Source organism: Takifugu flavidus, chromosome 1 (assembly GCF_003711565.1).
Source record: "Takifugu flavidus isolate HTHZ2018 chromosome 1, ASM371156v2, whole genome shotgun sequence".
Classification (NCBI taxonomy): domain Eukaryota; kingdom Metazoa; phylum Chordata; class Actinopteri; order Tetraodontiformes; family Tetraodontidae; genus Takifugu; species Takifugu flavidus.
The window spans coordinates 8375717-8403157 of NC_079520.1; the positions used below are offsets into that span (position 1 = coordinate 8375717).

Here is a 27441-nt window from a genome sequence, read left to right on the forward strand (position 1 = left end):
GGAAATTCTATGTGAGTTTTTGAATGTGTTGCAGATATGTACCTGCTTTCTGAGGGTGCCGAGTCATATCACTACCTGAGCCAGTCGGGCTGTGTGCAGGACAACAGCCTGGATGACAAGCAACTATTTGATAGTGTGATGGTAAGATGACCTCAGCTGGAAGATACACATTTCACCCTCAGAGGGCGCCATTATCCTTTGTAATAAATATAGCCGATTTGCAGTCAATCAAGTTTAACTTCAAGGAAATGTGAGCCAGAGGGTAAAAAAGATGACTTCAGCATGTTAGCTTTGGAGGCACAGTTTCAACAATGTTCTTACAAGTGATTTAGAGCTAACAGAAAAGACAAAATAAGGCTTAGTTGTATCTTGACTGAGTTTAGGAAGGCTTTTCTCTTGCCCTTGTTGTGACAAATCAGCATTTTTTGTTTCATTCTTTTGTTACAGGAGGCCTTGAAAGTGATGGAATTCACTGAGGAAGAGATCAGAGATATGTTCAAGTTACTGTCAGCCGTCCTCCAGATGGGAAACATTGAATTTATGACTGCAGGAGGGGCTCAGATCACTTCTAAAGGGGGTAGGAGAGGAAATAATCAATGCTGCTGTTGATCCTCAACACTGCTGTTGATAATGGCTTCATTTGCATGAAAGGAAAACATGAAATCTCATCAATTAGCTTCTTGCTAATGTTGGAGTGCTGCAGTTTCCCTTCTGCCCCAGAGTTTGATTGACATTACCCCAGCAGACAGAAAGCAGAACAGGCTGTAACACGAGCTCAGTCATCCTTTGTTCACCATGTCTGACCTCTTTTCCAAAGAACTGGTGAATTACAGTGCCCAAAGAGCATTAAAGTTCCACCAAAGAGAGTAGCGTTTCCCCTTATAGAATCACAATCTATATGTCACATCTGCTGTTTGGCATCAGTCACAGTCACCTAAAGTGTCTGTGTTCCGCTTCACCGTGGCCGATGTGTGTCTTTGTGTGTTTTCAGTGGTCAGTAATGTCAGCGAGCTACTGGGCCTGGACTCCTTTCAGCTCTCGGAGGTGTTGACCCAGCGCTCCATGATCCTCAGAGGAGAGGAGATCTGCTCGCCGCTCACTGTGGAACAGGTAGCGCTACATCAGTCTTTCCCCCCTTACGGTAACAGAACACAGAACAATACTCCTTTACTGTAATTCCTCTTGATGTTTTTGTTGACGTTTTTGCAAAAACCCCAAGTATACAGTAGATATCGGCTCGTAACCCCCCACCCACGCCGTGGTTACACACATAGCCTTTTTCCTACTGTTCTCCCCCACATGCCACTCTAGATCCCTTGCGTGACTCCCAGCCATTTCCTGCTTTTTGTCTGCCAGATTCCTGGCACAATGAAGCCATCATGATAGTGATCTGAGTCAAAAGCACAATACAGCCAATGACTGAGGGTGAAGCGAGAGGCTTCTCCTCACCAAGTGTCCCTCTGTCAGCCTCAAATGTCCACAGTTTAGCCTGTGTTCACGTGAATCTTTCACAAGTCTTGGTCAGCGTGTTATCCGTTCTGCCGTACGCCACGAGCACACGAGGAGGCGTGAAACAATCTTGTCTGGTTGAGCTTAAGCCTTCAGCCCACTTTTACGCATTGAATTCAGCAAATATGCAGAATAAACCTTTGCTATTATCACACGGACATGAAAGTCACAAGAAAGCTTTTCATCGGTGGACAAAGAGCTCGTGCTGTCACCCTGCTGCAGCTTTTTCTGCATGGCCTTTGAAGCAGCTTGTCTCTTAATAGAGTTCATTATTCCAGCCCTGGATTTGCCAAGAATGGCCTCTTCTCACAGTGACCGGGGGTCACCTACCCCACAACTGCCTGTACTAGCCTCCCCACCCTGCTGCCCCCCCCTCCTCCCGGACAAACAGCCATTCTTCTCGCCCCCCTTGTGACGGAGATCCTGGAGCCACCGGCACACTGTTCACACCCGCTGGTTCCAAGAGGTGCCAGAGCATGATGGATTGGTCAAACGCCCAGGAGCATTGTTGCCCCAAATACAGTAAACACCACGACGCTCGCGTTTTGTTTTCAATTTGAGTACAATGCCTGTGAAGGAAGTATAGTTGGCAAGCTTTAGCTTTTTATACACATATATCGATGCCGTCTCAACGTCAATGCGGCTGGAGAAATCCAGAGTACAGTACTGACTTCCCATAACCCCAAAGCTTTTTAGGCATCTTACATGATCTTTTCCAGCAAGATCTGCAGGTGGTTCAACATCTGGCTTCTATTATTACGTTTATTTTTTGCAATATTGGGTTTGTTAGGGTTGCATGTAAAGAAGAATGATAATATAATTCATGCAACAACATACAGTACGTTGTCTGCGCAATAGTGTTACTGAAGTCAGTGTTTGGCCCACTTTGAAATGCCACCAGATTAATAAATTCAATCAAATAAATGTCATTATGTAAAGCGCTTTTGACCTTTCTGTGTGAATGTAAGACAAGACGTTACACATTAGCATACTCATACACCAACGGATGCTAAAGGTGGAGGAAAATACCTGCAAAAACCAGTTTGTTAAACTGAGATTTTTCTTTGTTTTGGTGGATCAGTAAAACACGATAAATATGGCCTGCAGTGCATCGCTCTTAAGTATCCAGACGATAAACTACTCCAACTGTTGTGAAAACATGCTGCCTGCAGGTAGACATGGACAGCACACACCATTGTGTTCAGGAAGGAGGCCTCCCACAAACACTGATGACAGACTTAGATGCAACATTTTCTCTAAATGCATTATTACAGTCACTGAAATATATATGATGACTTTATTGTCATATTTCCTATATATTTCTTCTTATTATTATCTCTTGTTGGAATTATTACCTTTAATTCAAGTTTCATCCTGCAGGGTAAAAACTGATCTTTGTGTCCTGATTTTGTTTCCAGGCTGTAGACTCACGAGACTCAGTTGCCATGGCACTTTATTCTCAGTGTTTTTCCTGGATCATAATGAAAATCAACCAGAAAATCAAAGGAAAAGAAAACTTCAAGTCCATCGGTATCCTCGACATCTTCGGCTTCGAGAACTTTGAGGTGATTACAAGTTTTTTGTTCATATTTTGCTCTACATCTAAAGTTGTGACCAGCTGCTTTACATGATCACAACACATCTCTATTCTAAATGAAATGAATCTTTCCTGTAATCAACCGTTTTTGGGCACTGTTAAAAAGCCTTTTCACTCTTTGAACAATGAGAAACTGATTTTTATGTATGTACTATTTGCACAACATTTAATGAGACTCTGCTGTTCTACATACATCTGACTTTAATTGCAGCTGGCCAGAAACGTGATTGTGGCCAACTTCATTTGTAATGAATTTCAATGCTATTCTGCTTTTAATTTTTTCTTCCTTTTTGAAGCAGCAGAACATGTTTTTCTCCCCTTTTTCCCGTAGGTGAACCGGTTTGAACAGTTCAACATCAACTACGCCAACGAAAAACTCCAGGAATATTTCAATAAGCACATCTTCTCTCTGGAACAGCTGGAGTACAACAGGTGAAGGTCTTTGTGCATAAGAGACACTTATTAATAAACTTTGACCCTTGTGAAGAAAGATACGGTACACAAAAAATAAGTTTTTCCACATATCCATGTTACTGAATGCAGTACTCTTTTGGTGTGTCTGTGTATATGATAAATGGTGTGTGTATCTTTCATCAGGGAGGGGATCCAGTGGGAGGCCATTGACTGGATGGATAACGCTGAGTGTCTGGATCTCATAGAAAAGGTAATAGACAGCAGGAAAGCAGATTTGCCACCAGGAACGATGGCTAACCACCAGCCGGAGTGTGTCGACCCAGGCGCCACACTGCTTACATTGACCTTGCTCTCACAGTCTATTATTATATAGTCTCATTCTGCATGTTGTGTGCACAGTAATGTACACCAGTCAGCGGTTTGACATCCGGGTGAGGCGAAGGTTGGTGTTATTTTATCACCACAGTTATAATGTTGGTCAAAACTGAACCCTGCAGAGTTTCGCAGAAACTTTGGAAAATTTCAAAAGGAACCCGAACTCTGTAAGATAACTGTGATATTGGTCTTATAGTTTATAAAGGAGTTATATATATATATGAGTTATAAAATTGAATGTCTGGCTTTTATAATGGTGTTTTCTAAGCCCCGAGATGTTCACAAATTGAATTATAAATGTTGTTATAAGCGTCTTGCATTTCAGTCTCTGTGGGCCTTTTGTCTGTTTCTCTGCTTCAGAAACTGGGCATGTTGGCTCTTATCAATGAGGAGAGCCGCTTCCCCAAAGGCACAGACTACACCCTTCTGGAAAAACTGCACAGCAGACACGCCGTGAGTCCACATGCAAACACGTAAACACATCTCATGCACATGTATGCAGTCATCCGTGTCCTGTTCCTCTGAGACAGTCCTCGTAAAGACGATAACCTGACCCATTTCCATCCAGCACAGACGTTAACCTCTGACTCCACCAGTGAACACAGACAGTCTTGTCCAATGAATCTATGTTACTGCTGGTGGTGCAGCCTTGAACTTGTGTGTGGCACTCACACACGCCCCTGAGCCACTCTCACATGCAAACACAACAACTCTGAAATGTGATCAGTCTTCCTGTTGGCCCCATCACCACTGTGTGTAGGAGGGAAGAAAGTTCTCTCGAGGTTTCTCTGACTGACCTCTAAACACTGAAGGTTCTGGAAACTGGGAACTGTCTGAACTCTGCACGTCTGATTTCATGACTGATCCAGGGATGTGTTTAATATTAATAATAGGGTCAATGCCATTTGTTTTCCTGATCAGAAGAACAATGTAGCAGAAATGACCAATATTCGACTCCACCCTTTTCAAACCTGGATTGTTTTACTCTGTAGTGGTCATTTAGTGGTCATTTCTTCAGTCTGAATTGAACTGAAAATATTTAGATTAGATTAGATTAGATTCAACTTTATTGTCATTACACATGTCACAAGTACAAGGCAACGAAATGCAGTTAGCATCTAACCAGAAGTGCTTAAGTAGCAAATAAAACTGTGATGGGGTATATACAATATATACACACAATAATATATGTTTATGATCTCAATCTATATGTTTGTATTTAGTTTTTTCTTATTCTTATTTTCATTATTACACTATTATTATTACATTATTACACAGATGGTCTGCAGTGGAAGCGGCCTCTATAGTGGAGGTGGTGCCCCTTCTAAAGAAAATGGATAAATTGCGTCCCGCTACCTGTTTTTACACTGAAACATGCCTGCAGCACCGTTGAAAGTGAGATAGACATGCAGACAAATTGTCTGGGTCAGTGATCCACTCCCAGTGCTCCACAAAGCACTTCTCTGTTGTTTTACGCTATGTTAAACATGATAAAACATCTTCATTGATGTCACTCCAATCAAGAAAGGGATCTTTGCGCTGCTGTGGCACAACACACAGCTGGCATCCTCCCAATCAAGCCAAGTCTTTGATGGACTGTAGCAAATCGGATTAGTAATACAGACATGAACATGTTGTAAGTCTGTGTCCTTTCTCCTCAGACAAACCCTTACTATGTCAAGCCCAGAGTGAATGACCACCAGTTTGGCATCAAGCACTATGCTGGAGAGGTAATTAACACATTCACACTTACACATATCCTACACAGCCTGCAAAAGTGGGGAATTCAGAGGTGAGGTAGTCAATGCAGGCTTGTGCTTTCCAAAGTCTTCTGCCGGATGTTGGTGCCTTCTCCATAAACCAGGAGAAAGGGTTTCAGCGTCGTGCGCCCTTTCCTTTGCCTGCGGGCAAGCAGGGATCACAGCATTAGAGATTGCAAAGGAAAGCACTGGACATGCGGATGGAGCAGAAATGGAAAAACTGTGCGTGGGGGGCTTAACTTGATAAAGAATGACCTTAGGAATCCTGCCTCAGACAAGGTCTTCTCAGTGTGAGTGTGGCAGTCCAGTCACAAGCCTGGCATGGATATTTATGCTAATTACCGAGAGGACAAGCAAGCGAGCCAGTTGTTCTCTTGCTCTCTCTGCAGTGCACCTCTCTTGAGAGTTTAGTCATCTTTCTAAAAGCCCCTTCTGTTATCTGAAACTGTGCGGTGAGCTCAGTCAGAGAAATAGTTATATCCTCCCTTAGATTGTCTGTAATATCGAGGCAATGTCGATGGTTTCATTTCAGTCTCTGGCATATCAATAAAACACATTTGGGCAAATTTAAATACTCTGTCCAACATGCAACTGTATGTTTTTATGTTGATGGATGAATGTTGGAGTTTATGTTGACTCTTCCCTGTTGACAAACCCATTTCTCTTGAGCATCATGAGACCATCCAAGTTAACTAACTGGAGTTAAACTGCAAACACAGAGAGCCTTTTGTTCCAGTTCTTCCCAATGAGAGGGGAATGGCGTGTGATTAATGTGTCTGTGACTTATGTATAAATACATCAACTTTGGAGCTCCCTTTCAGCCTCGGGGCTTAGGAATGGGGGGGATGGGCCTTGTTCAGGAATTGTCTTATCCACACACAGCTGTGAACACAGGCTCACACTGCTCATGTGAGTAATTTGTGTTCATACATCATATGTATGCATTTTACAGTTTAAAAAGTTCTTTTAGATTTTCTCAGTGGCTCTCACACACTCTCCAAAGTATGTTACTGTTGGTCGGGGTGATCAGTGGAATGCTGTGTTGCTAAGAGGAGGGCTGAACGGTACTCAACAGGTGACTGCATTACCACACAGTCGCTCTGCTGTGCACGAAGGGGCCTGTTCCCCCTCGCCTTTATTCACTCACTCATGTCACACTCTGCAGATACACGTGTGAATGTTCTGGAAAACAGCCTCTCCCTATGGAAACCTAAGCTTTATTTCCATGCCAAATTGACATTTAATCTCTAAGAATTTTAATTATGGGTGTACTGTGACACCTTTGCATGCAAATAGTTGTGCTTGAGTAACCTGCACCTGAGAGAAAGGCTTGAAAAACCTATGGCGAAAATTGTCATGACAGTGCGGATTGGTGTGCAGCCAAAGTTCTTTGTCTCTCATTAAATTGGATCTGTGATTTTAAATAGATCCATAGTTTGCTTTTGATTGTGGATCATGAATTGGGGACAAAAAAATTGAGCGGTGTTTTGGAATTTTGGTGTATTGATTTTGGCTTTGTGGTGCTGTGCTCACTGCAGTTGCCTCACAGCAAGAAGGTTCCAGGTTTGATTGGGCCTTTCTATTTTGTGCCTGGGAGGGTTTTCCCTGGGTAATCTGGTTTCCTCCCACAGACCAGAAACATGTACATTAGGTTGATTGGAGCCTCTAAATTGCCCCTTAGTATGAGTATGTGAAGGAATGGTTTGTGTTCTTCAATGGACCTGTCCAGGGTGTGTTGCTGGCTGTTGCCCAGTGGCAGCTGGGCCAGATTCCTGCACACTAGGCAACCATGACTAAGAAGTAATTAACAAAAAAGAGATGTTATATTGATTATATTGACTTAAAAGTATATATAATCTGTTTTGCCTTGAAGATTTAATGTCATTTCACTCTAAACTATTTCTTAAAATTAGTAGACAGATTAACTTTGAAAAGTGAAAAAAAAAAACAACTCAATTTTGACTTGCAAACTAGCAGCTTGTGTCTGCAGTGTGAGTTTTTTGTTTTTTTGCTTTTTTTGCTTTTTTTTGTTTTACTTCTGTGTCCACCTTTGATTTGTTGCCGCCTCTTTTTTAGGTGCTGTATGATGTTTGTGGGATCCTGGAAAAGAACCGAGACACTTTCAGGGACGACATCCTGTTTATTCTCAAAGACAGCAGGTGCAAATGCAATATTCTCAGTTCAGTGCTGAACACACTCACTGGCACATGCACAGTCACAGTCACCTGTTCTGTTCCACACCCCCTTGCAGGCTTGATTTCATCTATGACCTGTTTGAGCATGTTGGTAGCAGAAGCGGAGACGAGACCCTGAAAATGGGCACTGCTCGACGTAAGCCCACCGTCAGCTCTCAGTTCAGGGTGAGTCTGAAGCTTCTGATGGTGCCCATCAGCTTCCATCTTTGCACTCGTAATTGTATCATCAAACAAACATTTGGTTCTGCTGCGTATTATTATGGCATAACTCAGAGCATCTGGCATGAAGGCTGTGTGCACAAAGTGACAAGAAGGGGGAAGCAATAATGAAGGACCAGAGGAGAAGTAGAATGCAGCCAGTATTTGATCTACTGGGAATGGTGGGTGATGGGAGGTATGAATGTGTGGTAGTGGTGGGCTTACAATATAGGGCTTAGCTTAGCATGTCCAAACTGCATTGCGGAGAGAAGGAGATGGGGAGGATTTGGCTGGCTGCCCTGGCCTACAGTTCCTAAAGCCAGGGGATCAGGGTTGATCACTGGGCAGAGAGGGGCTAACCAGGGGCCAATCACGCTCCTCTCTGCCAGGGCAGGACTGGCTGGAGACAGACTGTCTGAGGCAGCAAGGCTGACAGAAACTGCCAGGTTCAAGGGTCCTCTGAGTATGTGTTTGTGCATGTGTGTGTTATGGTAAATATAGACATAGTGAAACCGTAAGTGATGGAAAATAGAAAATTTAATTATTCGACAGTGTGTTTTTGATCCTGCGTGGTTGTCATTTTTCATTTTCTGCATGAATGCTTGTGTGGTTTTAGCCTTACTAATTTAAAGACAGCGGGATTAGAGAACATCTAAAAATTTTCCTTCCAAGTCAATGTGAAAAATGTTCATGTAAGAAAGGATTGAAATGCAATTTTGATCAAATTTCACAAGTTAGAATCAAGTTAGAACTGAGTAATTTGCAGAATTTAGCCAACGTTTCAAGAAGAACTTAACAATTTGAATCCCATGTTTCAGCAAATTGTATCCGATATAAAGTTCTTTAAGGTGTATATGTGCCGGTATAAGGTGCTCTTGTGCTCTCTGGTGCTTTCTGTGAGAATTCCAACATGTCTTGACAGGGATGAACTAGCTTTAAGAATTTGTCAAAACAAAATGTTATCTTAAGATTCTTAGTCAGATTCAGTTCATAAAACATCAGTGCAAAAAGCATCCAAATGTTTGCTCTATACAGTATACCAAGTAGTGAAAAACTGAAAGATTTGGATGGATTTCACCTTAATTGTTTACCTTTTATTCCTCCCCAGAGGAGAGAAGTCGATGGTTAAGTAAATATTAGAGATGTAAAAGACTAACTTTCGACTACACAGCCACCTTGTCTCCTTTCCTGATCTTAATCGTCTTGCTCTCTACGTGTTTCAGGACTCTTTGCATTCCCTGATGGCCACATTAAGCGCCTCCAACCCCTTCTTTGTACGCTGCATCAAACCAAACATGGACAAGGTAGGACACGCAAATTTCATAACTCATAAAAGTCAGGAAACTTTAAAGACCTAACCCTACTGTCAAGGTCAATGTTAAACATCATTGGTTCTATTCTGAGCCTCCCTTGATCCAAACTATTTTTGCACCTCATTACAAAAATTTCCTACAGATTTTCAACTTAAAATATAACTATTTGTGTTGTTTTCACTAATAATTTTAGCATTAAAAAACACTGAGGCTGCTCCCCATTAAATAAAGGGCTGCGTACCAGAACATTCCTCCCACTTTACTCCCTTCAGCAGAGGTCAGAGGTTACCGCTATCCACTCCAGCTGCAGCAGCTTGGCTGATACACCACTGATCTGGCTGCATCAGTGGAATGCTAAGATAAGACCAGCATGCTGCAGTTGAGGTGCAGCTCTCTTTTTTTTCATCCTCTATCAAACTGCAAATCCACTCTGCTTCTCTGAGATTCTTTGTGAGGACATTTGGCTGCCTTTATTTCAGGAACATTCTTTCAGATACAGTTACATCTGAAGGACACAGAGCATTTATTGTCCACTTAGATCTTCACCTACGACCGTCTGTGTAAAAGCCCACACCTTCTTGAGTGTACGTGATCAGGGAAACTGTACCATCTTCCTCAAGGTCAAGATGGAACAAGCTGTGCCTCTGTAAATCCTGCAGATTGAAAGGACTGTGCACACAATCCTGGAATGATTACATTCATAAAAACACAGAATGTAGTTGTGGAATGTACAGTACATGCACACACTCTACTTGGGAAAAAAGGTCATAGAGGAAAGGGTCAGCTTGTTTTCACTCAGACAGGTTGGCGTGTTGTCCCTCTTTCATCTGCCTAAATCCTCTGGGAAAGAGCAGAGTTCAGAGCTATGAGGGGGTGTTCTTTTAAGTGTGCATGTGTGTGTTTAATTATGGCCATGAAAACATAAAAGTGCCTAAGTGCCTTTGTATCTAAATCTTTCCATGCATAGTCACATTAGCCTGTAATTAGACCAACACATTTTGAGAATGCTGTGGTCCTTTGTGGGCATTATCCAGGGCCTTGGCTCTCAAAGTGACAATAGCCTTCGTGCTCCCTCCAAGTGATCCGTGTCTGCACAGAGGTGTAAGGCGGCAGACAGCCCTGATTTTTTTTCGGATACTCCGCCGAGGGATTCTGAGCGAAGAGCCGAGAACAGCACAGCCTGTTATTTCAGGGGGAAAAAATGGCTCTAGTCTCCCAGCAGTGTTCAGGTTTCTCGCTGATGGAGTGTTGTTTTCTTTGGAGTAAACTGTTAATGTAAGATGATAGTGCTCAACGTGCTAAGCTACTTATTAGTCCGAGTTCAGCCTGACTCAGCAGTAAGATCGTTTGAATCGGCGTGTGGGCTGTGCTGTGAAGGATTGTTTTTGTCTGCAGTCTTTAGCGGCTCCACATCTCCCACTGACAGAAAACATCAATTGCCCTAAAAAAAACCTCAGAAATCAGATCATAAAAAGCAAAATCAACAAAACATAAAGCCGATAATGTTTCTATCCTTTCAGGGGAACAAACATTTTGCCCTTTGTAGTTCACCTGCTTTTTGTTTGCCACCTACAGAAGGCCAACCAGTTTGATTCCGATGTGGTTCTGAATCAGTTGAGATACTCTGGGATGCTGGAAACTGTGAAGATCCGTAGGGCTGGATTCCCTGTCCGCAGAACCTTTAGGGACTTCTACAGCAGGTCGTTCTACTAAACAGTCTGTTAGTTTTGCTGTTGTGTTCCTGAAAATGTATGTGTATACATGTTTGTGCATTTTTACAGGTACAAGATAATCCTGAAGAACAAAATCCACTCAGATGATGAGAAGCAGTGCTGCTCAGATCTTCTCACACTTCAGGACAAAGACAAACAGGAGTGGCATCTGGGGAAGACAAAGGTGCAGCACACATGCAAAGTCTCACACATGCACACATGCCCAAACATGTTTGTGTCACTTGTGCTTGACTTACATTCATGTCACAGACATCACAAGCGCTATGCTGACCGAACCTCATCCCTCACATTACTCAAAAGCAAAGCGCTGGAAGCCTGAAATGTTCGGAGTACATTGTGGTTACTGGTTTTGCATGTCTGAATTTGTTTGTGTTTCAGCATAATTCAATACGATATACTTATATTTGTCTGTGCATGTTTATTAATAGAATCACACCTTAAAAGCAAACAATGAAACAGCTGCAGAGGCTGTGGGATTGGGTCAAATGTCACTTCACGGCTTCCTTTATCATGTAGCCTACAGTGCACCATTTAGCCACCTACATGCACATTTCAGAAAAGTCTTAGAGGTTTGATTTACTAAGGCTCTGAATAGCAGGCAGCAAAAACAAAGAAATATGTGCATTTTGTTTGGTGTATAGTTTTTTGTGTACTTCACTTGCTATAATGATCTGGTTAATTTGAAGGGGCTTCTAAGCTAATATGCAATACAAAAATATATATTTCTCTCGTGGTTCTTTAAGCCTAGCTGTCAATATGTTCCACAATTTGGACAATTGGAACTGTGACTCATGTCCCAAAGATTCTTCATGCTGGCTTTGGTCAAGATTTATTCCCATGGATGACCACAGAGTTGCATGGCTACTCCTAAAAACCCCCCAATCAAGTGACTTTTACTGTAACTGCAGCCCAGCACCGGGGGGGCTTACAGGAATCCAGAGGCAGTTTTATTGTCGCTCCAGTGCTAGACTCCTCATACTCACTGGTTGATAAACAAAACTCCGGGCAATGTGGAGGCAGGGCTAAACCGTTGTATATGTTAGAAGACACGTTTTCAGCTAGCTTGACAAAATTTTGCATGGTGTAAAAACGTTCATCTGTCGCAAGGCTGAGCTGAGCTTATCTGTCACTTATCTCTCCCTCTCTGCCCCTCATCCACTCCCTGGTGCTCTTGGCCTATTTATTTCAAGCAATCATCAACTACCCTGCTCAAAGCCCTCTTTTTGTTCTTCCCTCTCATCAAATGATTAACCCTTAATGACTTGTCAGAGGGAGAAGCTGTCCATTGTGTTGGACACCACTGCCAGAGTGGACATACTGTATCTAAAGCATTTTTACACTTTTGCAACAATGTGCTGAATTTACACAGACTTCCTGGTTCCAGTGAGACTAATTTATTGGGCCCTTTATGGGCAGCTTTAAAAAGACAAAGATTGGAGCACGTGTTGGTACTGTGTAGCTGCACATATTGCATTCTGGCATCTGTGCAAAGTGAATCACTGCCTTCACAGAGGGAATCGTTGGCTGGACTTCATTTGGCATTCAGGGTCAGAACATTGACCTGTGACTAACTTTGCCATTCACTGTATACCGAGAGACAGAAGAGAGCAGGCTCCTGTTTCAAACCAAGCTGTTACAAAAAGTCTGAGTCCGTGTTTGTGTGTCCACAGTCTGGTGCTTCTAGATGGCAGTATAATATTTTTGGGCTCGGGGAAATTTTGGTGTGGGTTGTGGGAAGGGGGCTACATTTCCTTTTGGAGAAACAATCTGTGTGTAATTATATATGTGCTGATTGTGTACAGAGGAAGTGTGTGCCCAGAATTAGGGCTTGGGTGAAGTACGATTGTGTGTGTGTGTCCCTATGAGTCTTTGCGAACCATTTGTTTTATAGGAAGGGGAAGGATGTGGATGAAGTGGAAGGTTCCTCCGCTCACAGACTTTACAGAGCAGCTGTGAGATCCTTTGATTAGTGGAACATCTGGGACACACACACACACACACTTAAAATTGCAGTTGTAGCAGTTTATCCTGCAGTGCTGCGACAGATATCGCATTATCACATAACCCCAGACACAGCTGGTGAGGCAGACTAAAATCTGATTAGTTTTAATAATTCCATATGCCTACTGTATGCTTGTCTCTCATACAGAATATAGGTAAGGGAAACTGTCCATTCATCACAGAGGCAGCAGCAACTTTTGCAGCACTCTCCAGGAACAAGGAAAGGGTTAACAAAACTCTTTCTCAGTCCTTCATAAGTGCAAGGAGAGGTGTGGCTTTGGATCTGGACCCCAGCCACCATCCCTCCCCCTCATCCCTCCATCCCTCCTCTCCCTTCCTCTCCCCTCCCTCTCCGTCCCTCTCTGCCTGTGCACGTCAGTCTAGCTACCAATGCACTGGTAGCAGCAACAGCAGCAGCGGCAGGAGGAAAATACTCAGGAAGAGCGCCTGAATACAATGAGGCTCTGCAGTAGCAGAATTAGCAGCTTTACTGCAGTGTCACTGCTGTTACTCCAATCTGTTCTGTTCTGCAGTCAGGGACAGTGGCAGTCCTGCTAGCCTCGCCACAGTTGCACCGGATGCTGCCAGCAGACAACAGAGACACTTCACATCTCTTTTGCAGACTTGGAGGAGCTAACCCCTCCCATTCTCTCTGCCTGTGTTTCTCTCTCTGTCGTTCCCTGCTGGCCGTGGCGGGCTCATCCCGCAGGTGTTCTTGAAGGAGGCCCTGGAGCAAAGGCTGGAGAAGGAGAGGGAAGAGGTGCGGCACAGGGCTGGCATGGTGATCCGCGCCCACATCCTCAGCTATGTGGCAAGGTGAGTAGTGAAGTGTGGAGGAGGGGTGAATGGCAGCGACAGTTGTCTATGTTTGTTTTGTAATAGAGGTGCATACAGCCTAGGTGTGTGTGTGTGTGTGTGTGTGCGTGTGCGTGCGTGTGTGTGTGTGTGTCTGAGAGAGAGACCTAACTGCCACTTGCTCTGTTGTTAGAAACTAAAGAAAACAACATATAAATCTCAAGGTTTCTCCAAACTAAATAGCTCATACAAAATTGTGTAGAAATGTTTTGCATACTTAGAACAAAGTTTTTGCTGTGCAGAATCTGTTCTTATTTATATATTGTATAAATTAGATTCTCTCTTGATAATTTTTACAGGTCTAACAACAATACTTTTACTAATGCTTAAGGTTAGTCTGTGACTGTTACCATGACATCTGAATGCCTTCATTCTTGTTTTAACACCAGGCAATATTAAATGGTATCAGGGTACTATATTGCAGGGTTTTTAAATGATTTGCTTATGTGCTACAATTAATACTAATTAACAATGTTTTTGACACATCTGTGATCAGTGGTCTCTTCCTTAATACATCCACAGTCATGCACATGGACATTGAGTTTTAAATTTGAAATCAGGCTCCTATCATAAAAAAATGGCCTCTTTGATAAAGTAATTCCACCAGGCAAACATAGCTCGCAAAGCCATGAGAGCTAAACAGATATGAACATTATCCCTGATCATGAAACACATTTGAACTAACTGACCTAAATTCGTCAGTCTTTCCCTTCTCTGCCTGTCAGTCAGGACATTCGCTGTTGTGGTTTTCAGTACTGGCGCACGCAGACATCTCAGGGGATTTACTTTAACCCAGCAGTGCTCTCCACCTGTGTGTTGCACTGTGCACTCTCACATGCAGTCTTGTGAGAAGCTCCAGTGCAAGAGTATAATGGGCCTGATGACAGCATCCTCGTTACAAACTCCCTGCAGATGACAGAACTAAAATTGAGGGGTGGGAACTTCCCTAAAGAAATTTTGTATTATTATGTGTAACCTTATATGTGTCCTAAGATCAGTCAGAGACCTGGGAATAATTACAATGGGGACAAGACAAGGTCAAATGTCAGACTGATGTGTGTGGTCTTTTACAAGTCATGTGCATTTGTGTGAACAATGTATGTGTTTGTGGGAGATGGGGCTTGGACACAGACCTAAACAATTGACCCAGTGGAACAGCTCTCTCACGACATACTCCAAACACTGCGCTCTTCACAATGTACAGTTTGCTTATTTAGACAGAGACTGACAATGATATGTAGACGTCAGGGATGTTTGTGGCAACACAATGGCGTCAGCTAATGTTGGATTCGAGCCTCGGGATGCCAACTTTCAATATTTGTCTCTGATTTTCTCAACAGGAAACAATACAAGAGGATTTTGTCCAGCATTGTCACCATCCAGAAAAACTACCGGACTCACTTTTGGAGACGCAAGTTCCTGCGCCTGCGCTTGGCCACCATCGTTCTGCAGAAACATTACAGGGGTCGCTCGGGCCGTTTCCTTTATCGCTGCCTCAGGGAGCAGAAACAGAAGAGAGACGAAGAGGAGAAGAGGAGGAGAGAAGAAGAAGAGCAAGAGAGACGCCTAGAGGAGGAGAGAAGGAGGATGGAGGAGGAAAGAAGACAACAGGAGGTGGAGGAGAAGAGGAAGAGAGAGGAAGAGGAGGAGAGACAGAGGCTCTTGCATGAGGAGATGGAGAAGCGGGAGGAGGAGTTGAGACTAATGAAGGAGGAAGAGCAAAAGATGGCAGCCAACACCAATGAGAAGAGGTAAGGTTTTTAGTTTTGGATGCTTGAATATAACCAATCATTTTCAGCAGTTTTTAAAGTACTTTTAATTTTTCTTTTTAGCAGCTCATTGGTAAACGGTGTTTGTCAGAAGGTAAATACATCAACTTTATCCAAAAAACATTTTCATCTTTGAATCTGATGCTGCATAGTTTACAGCCACATTTACACTCAACAACGCTTTTTCTCTGTTAGTCCCAAGCTCTGTCCTCCAGCCACAGCTCTGAGGAGGAGAGCCGTCAGATGGAGGAGATCCTGCGGCTTGAGAGGGAGATTGAGCGTTTGCAGAAACAGCAGGAAGACAGCATGTCTCTGCTAGGGGACGTCCCCAAGGAGGAGCTGCGCAAGATGAGGGATGCTGAAATCTACAGGTTGGAAAAAGAAGCGTCCCGTGTCGCTACAGAGTTCCTGGATCTCCTGGACTTTGGCGGTTTAGAGCCATCCCTCTCGAGTGAGGAGAATCTCCATGACCCCACCGAATCAACCGCTCCTCTAGCTGAGGAGGAGGTGGATGAAGGTTTCCCTGCTGAGGACGAGTGTATTCCTTTGCCTGACTTCCCTCCTCTAGCCAAGGTTCCCTTGGCCAAGGATGTACTCCAGAGTATTCCTCCTCCACCTCCTGCCTTTGCAGAAGGACAAGTGGACGCTCCTTCATCATCAAAGCTCTCACCACTTACTCCCAATGGGCACCCTCAAACCTCCAGACCTCCCGCTCCTCCGGCTGTGGTCACTAACGGGAAGAAGCAGGCCCACGGGAGCAGCAGGGGTTCAGACCTTGAGCATGCGACCGAGGAGCCATCCCACCCAATCATGCCAGACGCAGAGTCAGACTATGATCAGGAGGAGTTTGAGGAGGCTCACGGGAGCTCGGGGGCCAGTACCAACGATGGCAATATCACAGATGAGGAGGTGCTGCGAAAATCTGCTACCCAAAACAGCCTGGACTCCTTCAGGGGCAGCTCGGACTCGGTGAGAACCAGTTGTTAAAAATCCAGAGCCATGTGGATCAGAGATTTCCAGAAAAAGATTGTACACTAATGTTGATCTGTACAGTTTTTGCTTGAGCTGTTGTTCCTCCAGATTAGTACCATTACTAGTATCTGTTTGGGAATCTCTAATCTTAAGAAAATCAAATTATGAACTTTGGAACAGTGCAAAGCTTTTCAAACCTGAAATTTTCCCACATGGATTTGATTTGCTGTAGATTTGTTATTTCCCTGCTATAATAACTGTGCACATTATTGAGCACATGAGCCCAATTTCTCCCTCAGGACATTAGAAAGCGCAGCTGATGTTAGAAAAGCTGTTGCAACCATTTGTTTTGGCCCCGCCGACATGCATGCGAGCCCATTCCCAGATATCGCAGAGCCCAGACTGTCAGCTCAGCGAAATGTTAACGGGAGGGATGAGAGCGTGCAAGCCTGCATGGGCGTGTGTGCATGATTTATGGCTTCACTGAGAAAAATAATGACAGACGTTTCTTGCTGGCTTCATTTCATTTGAGGAAATATCGCTCATATACATATAGGAAATGTATCTTTTGTGTTTCAGTTCATCGATAGCGATGAGGACAATGACGGCTACGTGGACACGGACGAGGAAGTTTCCAACGGAAGAGTGAACCTGCTGAATGGCAGCGGGCCTCCATACTTCCACGGCTACCTCTACATGAAAAGTGAGAAGCTTTTCTGTCTTGTTTGCTGTTTTAGGTCTACACAGTCGGTCGAAGAACGTGCTTGTGTGGATATTCTCTAAATGTCATCTTCACCTTCTCTCCTTTATCGAGGTGGTCTCATGATCCCATGGCGTCGCCGCTGGTGCGTCCTGAAGGACGAAACATTTATGTGGTTTCGGGCCAAGCAGGACTCGGTCAAATCCGGCTGGCTTTACAAGAAAGGAGGAGGAATGTCCACTTTGTCTCGCCGTAACTGGAAGATGCGCTGGTTCGTGCTGCGGGACTCGAAGCTCATGTACTTTGAGAACGACAGTGAGGAGAAGCTAAAAGGAACCATTGACATCCGCACAACCAAGTAAGGAACTGATCAAAAAAATCTTTTTCTTTTTATATTTAGATGAAGCAGAAGGGGTTGACTAAGTTTTGGGCAATTTGGGGTGTTTCTGTAGGGAGATTGTGGACAATCATGAGAAGGAAAATGCACTGAACATTGTGACTGAGGAGAGGACCTACCACATTTATGCAGAGTCTCCAGAAGATGCCAGGTATATTATCTCCACAGTTTCTATACTAATTATATCTGCTTCGTCAGCGGCTCTGTATAAACCATGAGTGGGGACAAAGTTCCCCCTTGTGGATGCAACTGGTATTTTTTTATATCTTCTATCTGTGTCTGATCTCGTGCAGTTGTTGGTTCAGTGTGCTGAGTCGGGTCCACACTGCCAGCCCAGAGCAGCTCATGGAGATGCATCATGAGCAGGCCAACCCCAAGAATGCAGTGGTTAGTAATGTTTACCACAGTCTGGGCCCTGTAATGATGTGGCAGAAGTATTAATTGAACTGTAAAGTTTTTTGTTTAATCATAACATTTTTTTCAATAATTTTTTTTACCCTGTTACTCTGTTTAGGGCACATTAGATGTGGGCTTGATTGATTCCGTTTGTGCGTCAGACAATCCTGACAGGTCAGAAATTTTCAATAATTCCTTCAGTTACCTGAAAGACTCCAACACGTACGTGGTATAATGACGGGTGGGTTTTGTTTCACAGACCCAACTCATTTGTCATCATCACGGCCAACCGTGTGATTCACTGCAACACCGACACTCCTGAGGAGATGCATCACTGGATCGGCCTGCTGCAGAAGTCCAAGGGGGACTCCAGAGTCGATGGACAGGAGTTCATAGTTAGAGGTAGGCTGTCTATTACACACACACACACACACACACACACACACACACCACACACACACACACACACACACACACACACACACACATAATACATTTTGAAATTAACTGTGTTTTCTAATCTCTCACAGGTTGGCTCCAGAAGGAGATGAAGTCTGGTGTAAAAAGCACTTCTCTGAAGCTGAAGAAGCGCTGGTTTGTTCTTACGTCAAACTCTCTGGACTATTACAAGTCACCTGAACGCAGTGCCTCCAAACTGGGAACACTGGTCCTCAACAGTCTCTGCTCTCTGGTACAACCAGATGAGAAGGTCTTTAAGGATACTGGTCAGTTCCTGCTCTACTGAGAATAACTCAGACACCTTACTTAACCCAAACTCCATTTAGTTTGAGGGATCTACGGCATAAATGAAATATCTAATATCCATTATAGTGTTACAGATTGTGAAGATTTCTCTCTGCCTTTTTGACCCAGGTTACTGGAACATAATTGTGCACGGGCGCAAACACTCTTACCGTCTTTATACCAAAATGCTGAATGAAGCCATGCGGTGGGCGAATGCCATACAGGGAGCCATAGACAGCAAAGTTCCCATTGAAACACCAACACAACAGCTCATCAGGGATATCAAGGTATTTCCTGACACACTTTGAGTACTTTTGTTTTCACTATATACTGTACCTCATTTCATACTGATGTATAAATAAGACTGTTGCTAAACGTTGCTGATGTTTTTTGGTAAGGTTACATGGTCCTCACTAAACGTGCTGTTCTATCATGTTGGCACTGATAATATTTATCTGATTTTTTTTAAGTCATGAAAACCTTCTGTGCCAGAGACACTGTAGTTATTGGAGGTATTTGTGCTCACTACGATTGTGTGCTGTGAGCTGCGTTCATTCTTCTTCTCCCCTACCTTAAACACTTTCACCTAATGTTCTTGCATCCAGCTGTTTTCTTCATGTACCACTGATATTTCCTCTGTGATATTTCTATCTCAACAGCTTGTTAATTGATCCTTGTGCTGCAACCTTTTTATGCTAAGACATGATTTCTGTCTGAGCAGGAGAGCAGTTTGAATGTGGAAGCAGTGGAGCAGACTTACAGGAGGAACCCCATCCTCAGATATACCCAGCATCCTCTTCATTCTCCTCTGCTGCCTCTACCCTACGGAGATGTCAGCGTCCACTGTAAGTGCTGAGAACCTTTAATGCCTCCGAAATGGAATTAATGTTAAGTATCTAAACAGTCTTTACATATATTTTTAATCACAAATAGCACGAGATGAGATGACTTCCAAAGTATTGCTGGTCAAAATCATGACCTTATGTTTTTATTTCTTGAATGTTTTTATTGCGGTTTAATGCCATTCCATAGATCAGTCCTAAGAATATTGAGGGCAAACCTACAAATTGGGATTTCCTGACTCACAAAATCTCTTTTCTCTCTTCCAGTGCAAAAAGAAAAGGGTTACACCAGCCTGCAGGATGAGGCTGTGAAGATCTTCAACTCTCTGCAGGAGATGGAGGCAGTTTCAGACCCTGTCCCAATCATCCAAGGAATTCTACAGACTTGTCAAGACCTGAGGTCACTAAGAGACGAAGTTTACTGCCAGCTGATCAAACAAACCAATCACGTCCCGCACCCCAACAGTCCTGCCAATCGCGCCCATTGGCATCTCCTAACGTGCATGAGCTGCACCTTCTTACCCAGCAGAGGCATCCTACGCTACCTCAGGTTTCATCTCAAAAGGTGCACTCTACTTTTGGGCGTGTTGAAACATTCACCTTGAACTCCCCCACACTTTCTTGCTTCTCGGTTCACAGTGTTAATGTTCCTGGTGTCTTTTCAGGATTAGGGAGCTGTTCCCTGGTACCGAAATTGAAATGTTTGCCCATTTCATAAGCGAATCTCTGAAGAAGACCAAGACCAGAGAGTTAGTTCCCTCTCAAGAGGAAATCGTGGCACTTCTCACCAGACAGGAAATGACCACCACAGTGTACTGTCATGGAGGAGGGTCCTGCAAGATCTCTATTAACTCACACACCACAGCGGGAGAGGTTCGTTTGCTTGCAATATTTTAAAGCCAAATTACCTCTGAAATTCAACCAGTAACACAGCTGTTCATGTTCTGTCTCCAGGTAGTGGAGAAACTGATCAGAGGTCTGGCTATGGAGGACAGCAGGAACATGTTTGCGCTCTTTGAACACAATAACACCGTTGACAAAGCCGTGGAAAGCAGGGTTCTCGTCGCCGATGTTTTGGCAAAATTTGAAAGGTGCGTTATACCTGTATGTGTTGCATACATTGCCAAATGTCCTGCCTACATCCACTCTACCATATTTATGACACTTAACTAACCTCGTTTACTTGCTGCATTACAACCTCTAGCACTGCTGCAGCAAAACAAAAGGAACACTTCCTATCTGTATTTGATAGGTCATGTTTGATGACATATATTGATACGTAATATTATTACAGCCTTGTTTGTGTAGCTTTTGATACGACTTGTTCTGTAGATACATAAGTGATAGGATTGTGTTTCCTATCAGACTTGCTGGAAGCGAGGAGGCGGAGGATGACGGCCAGTGGAAACTGTACTTTAAACTGTACTGTTTCCTGGATGTGGAGAGCATGCCTAAAGAAGGAGTGGAGTTTGCATTTATGTTTGAGCAGGTGGGGTTCTCTCCTAATGTCACGTTTCAGTGAGAGTGTTTTTTTTAAGGCTGATGGTGTTCCTGACGATTTGCTTGTGTTTCAGGCACATGAGAGTCTGACACGGGGCCACTTCCCAGCACGAGAGGAAACCCTGCAGCACCTAGCTGCTCTACGTCTGCAGTTTCTGTATGGCGACAAAACACGAGTCACCTGGAGCCTGGAAAATGTCTATCCCGTCGGACGCTTGCGCAGCAGAATTCTCCAGTTCACCAAGGTTGGCACAGCCTCTGGGTCTGGCCAAACTCTGGAGCGCCGGAGGACCAGCTTCCTGGATGGGACTTTGCGACGGGGGCTGAAGACAGGGTCGATGAAAAAGCAGCGTATGGAGGAGGAGCAGATGTTGGAAATGTGGATCAAGGAAGAGATGTCGGCCACCAGAGCGAGCATTGTGGAGAAGTGGTCCCGCCTCAGTGGTCTGGACCAGCATCAGGCCATGCTGAAATACATGACCGTTATCAAAGAGTGGCCTGGATACGGCTCCACACTGTTTGATGTTGAGGTGATTACTGGATACGTAAACTATTGCTGACATATATTGTAATTCAGTCCTGAATAATTTGTTTGAGACAATATGAGAACATTGAATCAATTATTTCACTACTTTATACATGGGAGAACATTGGAACCACCTCTGAAAAATATTTTTGGGAAAAATATCAACCATAATCTGTAGTCAAATACAAACTTCCTGTGTTTGTAGTGACCCTTAGTGGCTGATTTATACTAGAAAAGAGACTTGGCTTTGTGGCAAAAGCATTCACTTTAAAGAAAATATATTTATACTTGCCCCACTAATTTCACTAAATGAAAAAAAATTTTTTTACGAACTGGTTCTGACTGAATCTGAAGTGGATTGAAGACATTGTTTTCTGTGTCTTTACAGTGTAAAGAAGGAGGCTTCCCTCATGATCTGTGGCTGAGTGTGAGTGCTGAAAACGTGTCTGTATACAAGCGAGGTGAGCCCAAACCTCTGGAGACCTTCCCATACGAACACATCATTTTCTTTGGAGCTCCACAGCCGTGCACCTACAAGATCACCGTGGACGAGAGGGAGATGTTTTTTGAAACACCCCAGGTACCTCATGCTCGTGCTTCTAAAAAGAACAACACGATCCAAAATAACAATAAAAATAATGTCTCATCTGACTTATCTTTAATAGGATGATGGTCCAGACCTTGAATGTCTGCTTCATGTGTTTGTTTCCAGGTTGCTGAGATCACAAAGATCATGAAAGCCTACATAAACATGATCGTGAAGAAGCGCTGCAGCGTGAAGTCTGTCTCCAGTTTTGGGAGCAACTGGATCAGATGATTGACAGGACACCAGATATGGTGGAGAAACTCAGCAGACTGTTCACAGGCAACACAGAGACACTGTCCCGAAGGCTTGACAGGCTCCAGACTTGTTACTAATCCTCATCAGTTACACTGGTCATTTCTCACATATTACTTGAAATGTAGTTAATTGTCTAAGTAACCAAGAAACAATAGACAGTGTTTGCTTCCTGCCTTTGCACCAACCCCAAAACCCAATTAAAAACTGAATTTAGGAAGAAAGTCATTTCTATGATTTGAGGTAAAAAGAATGTGCTTTGATGGCAAATGCCACTTTATTCAAGTGTCCCCAATATAATGAATGTTCTCCTGGCTGGAGAGTCCCTCAGGTTTATACATAATGCCGTGTAAATATGTCCCTCATCTTGCCTTGTTTAAGATTTCAGCCATTCTGGGCTCGCAGAATCGGTGCAGATGCAGCGTTTCAGGAACGAAATCTTAATTCTGGGGCCTTCAGTGTTTAATGCTCACTTGCTCATTCTTAGCTTTGTGCTTTGATTGAAGTCTGAAACTTTTGGGGTTGTTTTTAGAAACAAGCAGATTTTTTAGTTCATTTGTGTCTGATAAAGCAGTTTTCTCTCTCATGTCAAAGGCGATGTGAGGGTGGGGGTATTTATTTATTGAAATGAGGAAAAGCAGACTGAGTGAGGTGAATGGTGTGCTGGGAATGTACTGATGTGATTATCCTAGCTATTTGGTTTTTTTTCTCTGTTATTTGTGCATTGGAGGACAGAAGTGTATCCAGTTTCATTATTCACTGTCCTTTATTCTGTTCTTGCTAGTTCAGGATTAGATCATGATCCACACATAATGAGCTTAGTATTTACCTTACACGGCATCACTGTCTCCAATCATACTCACACAGGTGAGCCGCCGGCGGCCACAGCTGATCTTGCCATTGACAATGACTGTATTTCTGAGATTTCTGACTTTTTGAAGAAAAAATTCAGAAAATGTTTTATATCAGAATTTAAAGATGGTTTAATAAATTATTGTATTTCAGAAACATGTGTCATTATTTATGTCTTCACTCCAATAAAGTGAGAGACCAACTATTTGTTTTAATCATTTGTGTAACCAATTATGGCGCATAAATTTCTAATATTCGATGCGCCCTCTAGTGGCCATGTGCTGCCAAAAATATTCCAAATTCTCTGAAAGGAGGTCGAATAGTAGAAAGGTTTATCCGTTTTTGGCATGTTTATTTTATACTAACCCTGCAAAGTTCACAATGTCTCAATTGAATACTTTTGCGTAATAGACAACACCCAATTTACGCAATCACAACCTCCCAGTTGTGATTGCCACTGGCCAGGGTGTAAACTTTAAAAATGCACACCAGTCAGATCTTGTACCGTAAATATATTTTCAAGCGGTTACGGCTCCCCCTGTTGGCATATGTGAGTATTTCCTGTGTCTGATTTGGACTTGCAAGTCTTTAATATAACCCTGCAACTCTGGGGGTTATATTATGACAACATGGTTTCCAGAGCTACTGGTACCCTATCGGACTTAGATAAACAAAAGTAGAAAGATTTAAGCCAAACCTACAGCATGTGAATCCATCTGCACAGCTACATAGGTCATAGGTCAAGGCAGCTTTAAGCATTGAAGACTCGGTTATTATATTTAAAGAGATAAACAGTCCTGTGATCCCACTGTGCTTAATTAGACTCTTGTGTGTTTGTTGAAGCCATTAACATGCAGGACAGTCGTGGAGTGACCATCTTTATTCTCACAGCTTATTTGCTGCCCTTTTAAAGCTGCAGTCATGACTGGAAACAAAGTGGGAAGAACAATTGAAGCTCTCTTGATTTTTTTCCCTCTGTTTTTTCCCCACAAACGGTCCCATTACTGGCCTCTTGGTCACATGAAGAATCCTAGCACAAATGTGCTTGAACTCTATTGAGGTGAGTTTCTTGACTTAGGTGTGACCACAGCCAATCTCAAGACTCTTATTTTTAGTCAAGATGTGCTGGACTTTACTTCCAGAACTCGCAACCATCTCTTTAATACTTTATTTGTAAAGGTAGTTTAATCTATTTTGTGGCATTAAAATCATAGATCAGGCTGTGTTGACTTTACCTGGAAAGGTGGGTTCCATGGACCGACCATAGGCTGGTTTTCTTTCACTAACTCTAATGGGTCAGTGCTTTTCACAACCTGGCAACCCAAACTCTTACCGTTACTGTCTGAAAACCTGCGTGATTGAAAATATAAACCTGTTGGAATATTTATCATCAGATACTTATGACATTGAGCAGACTATATGTTGCGATTATTTATCTGTCTGTTTATTTGTGTTGCACTTTTTCCAAAACAAGGTCAGCTGTTTGCAGCTCCACGGCCGCGTCACGGGACCAGGTGACGTCAGCCGTCGTAAACTCGGGGTCCACCCTTCGGTTTTGCTCATTAGTTCGGTCTGTCTTTAGTTTCGGCAGTCCACGGTCCCTCTGGCCTCACCATGCCCGTCGCTGGACGACTCTCAGCTCTGCTCCTTGCCTGGATCCTCTGCGCTGTGACCGGGAGCTCGGAGGCGCAGACTCCTGCTCCGGAGTCGCGTAAGTCTCTCTGTTATCTGCTCCACAAGAACTCCCCCACCTCGTTTTGTCCGTTTAGACTCATGTCAGGAGGCGGTCACATGACAAGAAAAACGTATCTCTACATATTCCCACCGAGCACATTTACCATTTCTATTGTTCACAGGTAAACTTTGACTTGTTTGCGTCTTGTGGCAAAGGTTGCCAAGTCCCCCCTCGAGCTCTTCCTGATCCCTCTGAGCAGAAAATGAACAAACCTCTTCGATGTCGGACTGTTTTGTTTTCCTGCTTTGTGTCCTACACCCTGTAATCTGACATTTATGCGCAGGACCCTGCGCGCTGTCCAACAGCAGCTGTGATGAATGCTTGAAGAACGTGTCCGTAAGTTCAGATCCACCTCGTTGCTTTGATGTGACGCCAGTGATCAGATGCAAAACTTTGTGTTTCCAGTGTTTGTGGTGTGAACCACAGAAACTATGCACCGACTACCCAGTTGGAAAGGTCCTGCCGCCCCAAAGTCTCTGCCCTCTGAATGATGCCCGGTGGGGGGTGTGTTGGGGTGAGCCTCAGAAATAAAGTGATGCCTGCAAGGTTTATTTTAAAGGACCAGGTCACCCAAAGGCATGAAAATGTAGCCGTTAATCAGAGATAAAGACAGTGAAATTCCCTGTAAATGAAGCAAAACGGGTCTTTAAAATGACCCTTTTCTCCAGCAGTGTAGCCGAGTGTCTGTAATCTGGGACATTCTGATTTACAGCCTAAATTTTAATTGTTATATTGTTGTGTTGATCACATGACCCCAGTTGCACAGAGCTGGTTGAGAAACCTTTTGTGAGTCATGACTGGTTGCACATTAACGCGCAGCCCCGTTGAGCTAGAGTGGTTAACAGTTAACAGCTTTCATGGTTGTGCGGTTTCGACCGAAATTGAAATTTCATTTTAGAGATATACTCTTGTTCTTGATGGGTAGAATTTTAAGCTGTAACCTTTACCATCCAGACCTGTGTTCTGGGTCCAGCATGGCTGGAAAAATCCCCCGCCTCACATTTCTGACTTTCCTCTGAGAGATTCACTCAAAGCTTCTGAATCCTCGGTCCATCTAGCTGCAGGTGTGTGTTTTCGTCACTGTTTCCTCTGTCTGTGCTTCCAGTCAACTTCCAGATTTTAATCATCACCATGTCGGTGCTGGCTGGCGTCATAATTATCGGTGTCCTCGTTTGCTGCTGCTTCTGCTGCTGCAAGTGTGAAAAAGTCGGGTAAGATCTGCATCCAAACAAGCTCTTTTCCTCCTTCAGCAAAAAGAGGACGGGAAAACACAATGGGTTGCCCCCCCCTCGCCGATCCAGGCTGATACCGCCGTCTCCAAAGGCCTGCCAGGATTTGCAGCTAATAGCACAGACAAGAAGTGCACTGTTAATGCACCATTTCATGTTTTGCATTCATAAATCATTCTAACTTTTCAGAAACAAGAGGGAAGATGCAAGGATGGAAAGACAAAACAACATGAGAAAAGCTCGTCAGAAAGAAAGGTCAGATCCCATTTTATTGATTATGAAGCTGCGGATGGTCCACATATACAGCTGTCTCTGCTTTTTATATCTGTCTACCTAAATAGTTGCCTTTTTTTCCCCATCAGGAGAACGGAGATGCATCTGAGACACGATGAAATCAGACAGAAATACGGTAAAGACATTTTATGTTGATTCCAACGTACAGAAACAGATTTATTTTAGTTAGAAAAACGAAAATCAAATCAATGAATCAGATGAAAAAGGCTGAAAAAAGAAAAACTATGTAAACAGAATAAGAATGAAGAACGATGTAGAGAAACAAGACGTGACCATACAGCGCCCTCTCCTGGATGTGTTGCAGAACCTGTCCCACTCTCAAACCTTTCCTGTCTTTCAGGTATTGCAAAGAAAAATCCGTATTCCCGTATGGACGAGGATTAACTGGGGCACCGCAGTGATTTCTCTGATAAAGACCCATTCAAAGATTTAATGACACTCCTGCAAAAATATAAACGTGGCTTTAAACACCATTATTTAAGATGTCTTACAAACGTTGCTTGTAAATGGTGAAAATGTCCATGGATTTAACTCTGCACCTGAAATATTGTTAGATTTCCATGATCACACTGATTCTATTTCATTGTTTTGACTGTATTTGTAATATAAACTATTTTGCTGATTATTCCTTTTCATTTTATTAAATGGTTTTGTTGGACTCGTGAAATTAAAGCCTTTATATTTCGTTCCCCAGATT

General features: G+C 43.4%; 2 protein-coding genes across 4 annotated transcripts in view; both read left to right on the top strand.

Annotated features, from left to right (window-relative positions):
• myo10l3 (myosin X, like 3) overlaps window positions 1–23642 on the top strand; it is a 39383-nt gene extending 15741 nt beyond the window's left edge. Inside the window, exons 9-41 of one of the 2 annotated variants that reach the window (XM_057038778.1) lie at window positions 35–141; window positions 448–577; window positions 992–1110; window positions 2928–3074; window positions 3438–3538; window positions 3704–3770; window positions 4256–4348; window positions 5557–5625; window positions 7732–7814; window positions 7907–8015; window positions 9272–9352; window positions 10937–11061; window positions 11143–11257; window positions 13805–13911; window positions 15291–15701; window positions 15786–15813; window positions 15915–16688; window positions 17271–17394; window positions 17506–17749; window positions 17844–17939; window positions 18082–18175; window positions 18303–18358; window positions 18444–18586; window positions 18715–18909; window positions 19058–19215; window positions 19650–19773; window positions 20038–20335; window positions 20436–20643; window positions 20725–20861; window positions 21136–21259; window positions 21345–21800; window positions 22185–22376; window positions 22509–23642. In XM_057038778.1, the coding sequence (XP_056894758.1) occupies window positions 35–141; window positions 448–577; window positions 992–1110; window positions 2928–3074; window positions 3438–3538; window positions 3704–3770; window positions 4256–4348; window positions 5557–5625; window positions 7732–7814; window positions 7907–8015; window positions 9272–9352; window positions 10937–11061; window positions 11143–11257; window positions 13805–13911; window positions 15291–15701; window positions 15786–15813; window positions 15915–16688; window positions 17271–17394; window positions 17506–17749; window positions 17844–17939; window positions 18082–18175; window positions 18303–18358; window positions 18444–18586; window positions 18715–18909; window positions 19058–19215; window positions 19650–19773; window positions 20038–20335; window positions 20436–20643; window positions 20725–20861; window positions 21136–21259; window positions 21345–21800; window positions 22185–22376; window positions 22509–22613 (5420 nt within the window). In that variant the 3' untranslated portion in view covers window positions 22614–23642. Of the gene's footprint in view, window positions 1–34; window positions 142–447; window positions 578–991; window positions 1111–2927; window positions 3075–3437; window positions 3539–3703; window positions 3771–4255; window positions 4349–5556; window positions 5626–7731; window positions 7815–7906; window positions 8016–9271; window positions 9353–10936; window positions 11062–11142; window positions 11258–13804; window positions 13912–15290; window positions 15702–15782; window positions 15814–15914; window positions 16689–17270; window positions 17395–17505; window positions 17750–17843; window positions 17940–18081; window positions 18176–18302; window positions 18359–18443; window positions 18587–18714; window positions 18910–19057; window positions 19216–19649; window positions 19774–20037; window positions 20336–20435; window positions 20644–20724; window positions 20862–21135; window positions 21260–21344; window positions 21801–22184; window positions 22377–22508 lie in introns of both variants that reach the window. The other variant, XM_057038771.1, reaches the window with a different exon arrangement.
• A 786-nt stretch (window positions 23643–24428) lies between these two features.
• On the top strand, window positions 24429–27369 carry pttg1ipb (PTTG1 interacting protein b). Of its 2 annotated transcripts, XM_057013172.1 has the most exons (9): window positions 24462–24546; window positions 24961–25000; window positions 25069–25197; window positions 25505–25557; window positions 25627–25735; window positions 26327–26432; window positions 26640–26705; window positions 26813–26859; window positions 27085–27369. In XM_057013172.1, exons 1-9 carry the CDS (start codon window positions 24526–24528, stop codon window positions 27126–27128), a joined length of 615 nt encoding a protein of 204 aa, XP_056869152.1. In that variant the 5' UTR covers window positions 24462–24525; the 3' UTR covers window positions 27129–27369. The 2 variants fall into 2 exon arrangements, with proteins under 2 accessions (XP_056869233.1, XP_056869152.1); XM_057013253.1 differs by lacking the exon at window positions 24961–25000 and having other exon boundaries at window positions 24429–24546.
• Window positions 27370–27441: the final 72 nt, after the last annotated feature.

Excerpts from the sequence above, each read along its gene's own strand:
- pttg1ipb (XM_057013172.1), top strand. The coding sequence starts at position 24,526 with ATGTGCTTGAACTCTATTGAG. Across the intron at positions 25,001-25,068 it reads CGGCCGCGTCACGGGACCAG|TTTCGGCAGTCCACGGTCCC; the intron begins GTGACGTCAGCC and ends GTCTGTCTTTAG. Across the intron at positions 25,558-25,626 it reads AATGCTTGAAGAACGTGTCC|TGTTTGTGGTGTGAACCACA; the intron begins GTAAGTTCAGAT and ends TTGTGTTTCCAG.